The sequence below is a fragment of the Papaver somniferum genome, chromosome 5 (assembly GCF_003573695.1).
Source record: "Papaver somniferum cultivar HN1 chromosome 5, ASM357369v1, whole genome shotgun sequence".
Taxonomy (NCBI): domain Eukaryota; kingdom Viridiplantae; phylum Streptophyta; class Magnoliopsida; order Ranunculales; family Papaveraceae; genus Papaver; species Papaver somniferum.
The window spans coordinates 45,643,904-45,648,445 of record NC_039362.1 but is presented as its reverse complement, the minus strand read 5'-3'; the positions used below and the strand labels follow the sequence as shown (position 1 = coordinate 45,648,445).

General features: G+C 38.3%; 1 protein-coding gene across 1 annotated transcript; it reads left to right on the top strand.

Annotated features, from left to right (window-relative positions):
• The first annotated feature begins 3,040 nt into the window (after positions 1-3,040).
• On the top strand, positions 3,041-3,901 carry LOC113278998 (protein MAIN-LIKE 1-like). Its single transcript, XM_026527713.1, has 2 exons — positions 3,041-3,361; positions 3,464-3,901. Exons 1-2 carry the CDS (start codon positions 3,041-3,043, stop codon positions 3,899-3,901), a joined length of 759 nt encoding a protein of 252 aa, XP_026383498.1.
• Positions 3,902-4,542: the final 641 nt, after the last annotated feature.

Here is a 4,542-nt window from a genome sequence, read left to right as displayed (position 1 = left end):
GTTTCTGTACCACAAGTTTGATCACCCTGGGTTTTTATGACTAGTTTTGAATTCTGAAATTACAAAACATAAAATCCTATAATTATGCATTACAAATTTCCTTTGCAAACGCGTAAAGGACAACTGTAAATTCATATTTTTATTTTTTTTATTCTTCGCTTTTTTCTCTCTCTCGACTGTAAATTTACGGATTTTATTTGCAATTGATTAGTATTCGAGATCGATATAGAAATAAATCAACAGATGGGAGTGAAAGTAATAGTCTATAACATTCTTTCTCAAGTGTTGTTGCATGATAGTTTTTGATGGTGTATTTTTTACAAAGGTGAAAACCGTAAAATCACCTCTGCCCCGCAACAGAAATATCAAACTTGTAAAATTCTAATCATGTATTAGAAAATATGGAGTTTGTGCTTTCATTTGACATTCGGCAAGAGAATTAAGAGAAGCGGCTCTGTTAGTAGCTATGGGTGCTCTATGCTAGCCTGATATCCTTCCTCCGAATATACACATCAACATACATATTAGAGTTTCGTCATCCGAACTCTCAATATTCTATGTATATATAATATATGTATTGTATCACTTAGTACTGATTTTCTGTATAAAAATCCTTCAATTATTGTAGTTTCAGATGAGTTATTAGTGCTTGATGTGAGTATCCCGAATTCTTTAATTACACAGAATACGCTCAGAATGTGTTGCTATGCCATTCTCGAATGAATATGATAGTATATGCATACCTACTAGTGCATGATAATTTCGAAGTTAAAAAAGGTTGTATGCACACATGCGTAATTCGCACACACGGAGTAAAGATATTTAAGGAAGAATTAATCATAATACTCCCTCCGTTCCAATTTACTCGATGTTGTGAAATTTTTCATGCAGATTAAGGTCTTAATACAAGTCTTAATATCAAAAATAAGCACACCCACTTTTGATCGGATACAAGCACGCCCACCAATTAAGAATAAAATAAAGATAGCATAAGCTCACTAAGACAAATAATTGCCTAAGATACTGAATCAAATCCGATCAAAAAAAAAGTACCTGGTTAAATTGGGGCCTACTGTGATTAATTTGGGCTTATAAATTACTTTATCTATCTAATAGGAAATGATAAGGGATGTCTAAATTTGCTGAAACTACCAATTTACCCTAAAAGATATTAATACTATCAATTTACCCCCATTAACTCTTAATAATAAAACTTAAAAACAAAATCAGATTTTCATTTCCATCCCCTCATAAACCGATTCTTCTCTTCTTCTTCTGCCTCTTTTTTTTTTATTTTTTTGAAACCAAAACATCGTCGACTATCGGCGATCCAAAAACGATTAATCGTTTTTTTCTTCTATAAAATGTCAAAACGACCAAGATACAAACAAGCCACTGGAATTACTTATCCTAGTGAGAGTAATCCCGGAATTGTTCAAGCGATTGGAAACAAACCGAAGAAGAAAACGGTTGCTCGAGATGAACCATCTTTAATCGCACAACAAGAGGAGGAAATGGGTCGAATCAGGTACTTTTCTATCAACCCAATCCTCTAAACTAGGTTTTAGTAACATGCAATCGCTCATAAATTAGAAATTTTGAAATCAAAATTTTCTGGGTTTACCAGAATCGGACGATGTTTATGTACTTGTGAACCGATTGTACTAGGAATCGGTTGTTGTTCATGACCACAAAGACCGATTACCCTGCATGTGTTTTCTGGTTCGAGAAATTTGAACCATAATCGGTCAATGTTAATACCCACATAGCCCGGTTGTATAACTGTAGGGATAACCGTTTTTCTGTAACTTTTTTCGTTAGAATCGGATTACATATGTGTCCAAAGCCCGATTGTGTAGCCACTACTTAGCCATAATCGGGTATCATTTGCATATATAAAATCCGATTGTTGACTGTAATGTACAATTGGGTTTTATAACAGTATCGAGTAAAACGATTGTTGTAAGAAAGAATGCCCAATGTTTCTGTAACTTTTTCTTATTAGAATCGGATTACATTAACACTTATATAAACCAATTGTAGATGAGTTATGTTAGGAATCGGTCTTTATATGTATATCGAGTAAACCGATTGTATACCTTGAATTCAAAAATATGCATTGAATTCCATTGTTGTTTGTCGCTTATCTCCGTATTTTACAGGCCAAACAAGGGCAAGCAACAACGTCAGGACGAAAAGAAATATAAGAGGAAAAATGATTTGGATTCTCCTCAGAGTTTGAGACCTCGTCGAGAGGGTGGTCACAATTTGAATGCTTCCCACCGAAGGGGCTCGGGGAGTAATTCCAAAGCGATCCACATCAATGACCCACCACCTCAATCAGAGCAACCATCACAAGAAGAATCTGATTCTGATACACCTACTGAAGAAGGAGGTGGTGATACAGAAGTTGCTGAAGAAGATAGTGGCGAGGAGGAGATCAATGAAGAATAAATTGGTGGCAAAGAAGGTGATGAAGAAGAAACTGGTGGCAAGGAAGGTGATGAAGAAGAAACTGGTGGCAAGGAAGATGATGAAGAAGGAAGTGAGGAAGGTGATGAAGAAGAAAGTGAGGATGAGGATGATGGAGAAGAAAGTGAGGATGAAGGTGATATAGAGATATGAGAAGTTAAAGAACAAGTGAAAGAACAAGTCCAAGGAGGAGAAGTTCAACAACAAGTCCAAGGAGGAGACGCTCAAGAACAAGGTAAGACAGATGGTAAGAAAGATAGTCCAAAGAAGAAGAAAGGGGACCACATGCCCGACCCGGCGAAGATTTTTCCTCGCGGCCCTAATGATCCCGTTTACGGGTTACCCTGTGATGGCGGACAGGTGTTATGGGGGTACAAAAAGAGTTGGGTCGCGGTCGTCTGCCATACCATAGTAACTACCTAAACCTTATGCTATGTAATATAAAAATTATTATCCGTGTAGTGTTTTGATGATTGTCCATCGGATTTGTTTTGTTTTATAGGATCACAGGGATGTCGTTCATCGTATGAATCCAAGAACGTCAGTGAGTATGATGAAGAATTAGCAAATGCAAGGAATAAAATCAACTGTTGGAGAAGTTGATGAAGTAATCGAGCTAGTCAAATCTACGGGGTTGTTGCCTGCGGTCGAGAATTTGGATCTTGGTTACGACAAACCTCTTTGTTCCGCCTTTGCCGAGAGATATTACGGGGAAACGGATACTTTGCATCTTTCATTTAGCGAAATGACGATAACTCCAGATGATGCGAAATTCATTACCGGGCTAAGCATAGATGGTAAAGCCGTGAAACACAAAGAGTACGCGCAAGAGCTTGAGTGGGACAAGATTTACGCGTTCACCAAGGAAGTGTTCCAATGGGATGAGGAGGTGACAAAGTCACAGATGCTAGTAGGCAAATATAAGCAGAGGATATTTCATCTCTCGAAGTTGAGGGAACTCTTCAGTGGTACAAAGAAACTTCGTGCTTAGGGAAAAGAGGTGACCAAGGAACGTATCTTCGCCACGACCAATGCGTATGTCCTCTACGTCTTGGGATCTGTTATCTTCCCTGACATTTCTGGTGCCCGTTTGAACGCCAACTTTATTCAGCTATTGCAACCATTTGACAAGATCCACACATACTCTTGGGGAACTGCCATCCTTGCACACTCGTTGAACGAGTTGAGAAAGGCTTACAGGGCTGGCGGGAACCAAATTAGAGGGAATATGGATTTTCTGCAGGCATGGATATATTTGCACTTCCCAATATTTGCTGCAAGGGCTTTTGAGAACAAGGAATGGGACGGTAACTGTTATGGAGACATGTACATCTACATGAGTAAGGAAAAGGACCAAAATGCGGTTTATTTAAAGTTGAGACGCCAGTTGGACAACTTGACGACGAAAGATGTTGTCTTTGACCCTTAAAAAGGGGGTTTGGCCAAAGGAAAAGGAAAGATGGTTAGGTGCAAAGAGCAATCTCATTATTTTGGGCCTTTGTTTCACCCAAGAGGATATGTAATGTACAACCCGATGAGAGTCGCAAGAAAATGCGGATACATACAAAAAATTCCAGCGGAGCACAAGAAGTTTCAAATCGATGCGAAGAAAACCAAATCATTTGATAATGATATTGATATTGTTCACGACCCTTACCATCATGTAAATATTGGGATAACAGAAGATTCAACGGATATGGTATGGATGGTCGATTGAAAGCTGATGATGAGGTAATTCCGGGTTACACGTCGTGGTACCTCAATATTTCGCATACTCGAGTGATACGAGTATATGAGAGGCCCCAGATAGAGGACAACGATACAACTCTCGAATTTTTAGTGCGTATTATTTCTCAATTACGGTTTTGTTAATTTTTTTGGCATTATTTGTTTAATGTTTGCTGTTTAAAATGGAAACAGAGAAGACGAATCAGGCACTTGATATCCCAAGCACAACTAAATATCAGGGGAGGGGAAAATGTTAAGACCAATGAAAAGTTGATTGATGAATTGAATAATCTCGAAGATGTAGAAGCGTGTGCAAAGTTTGGGGAACCGGTGGAGGATAGG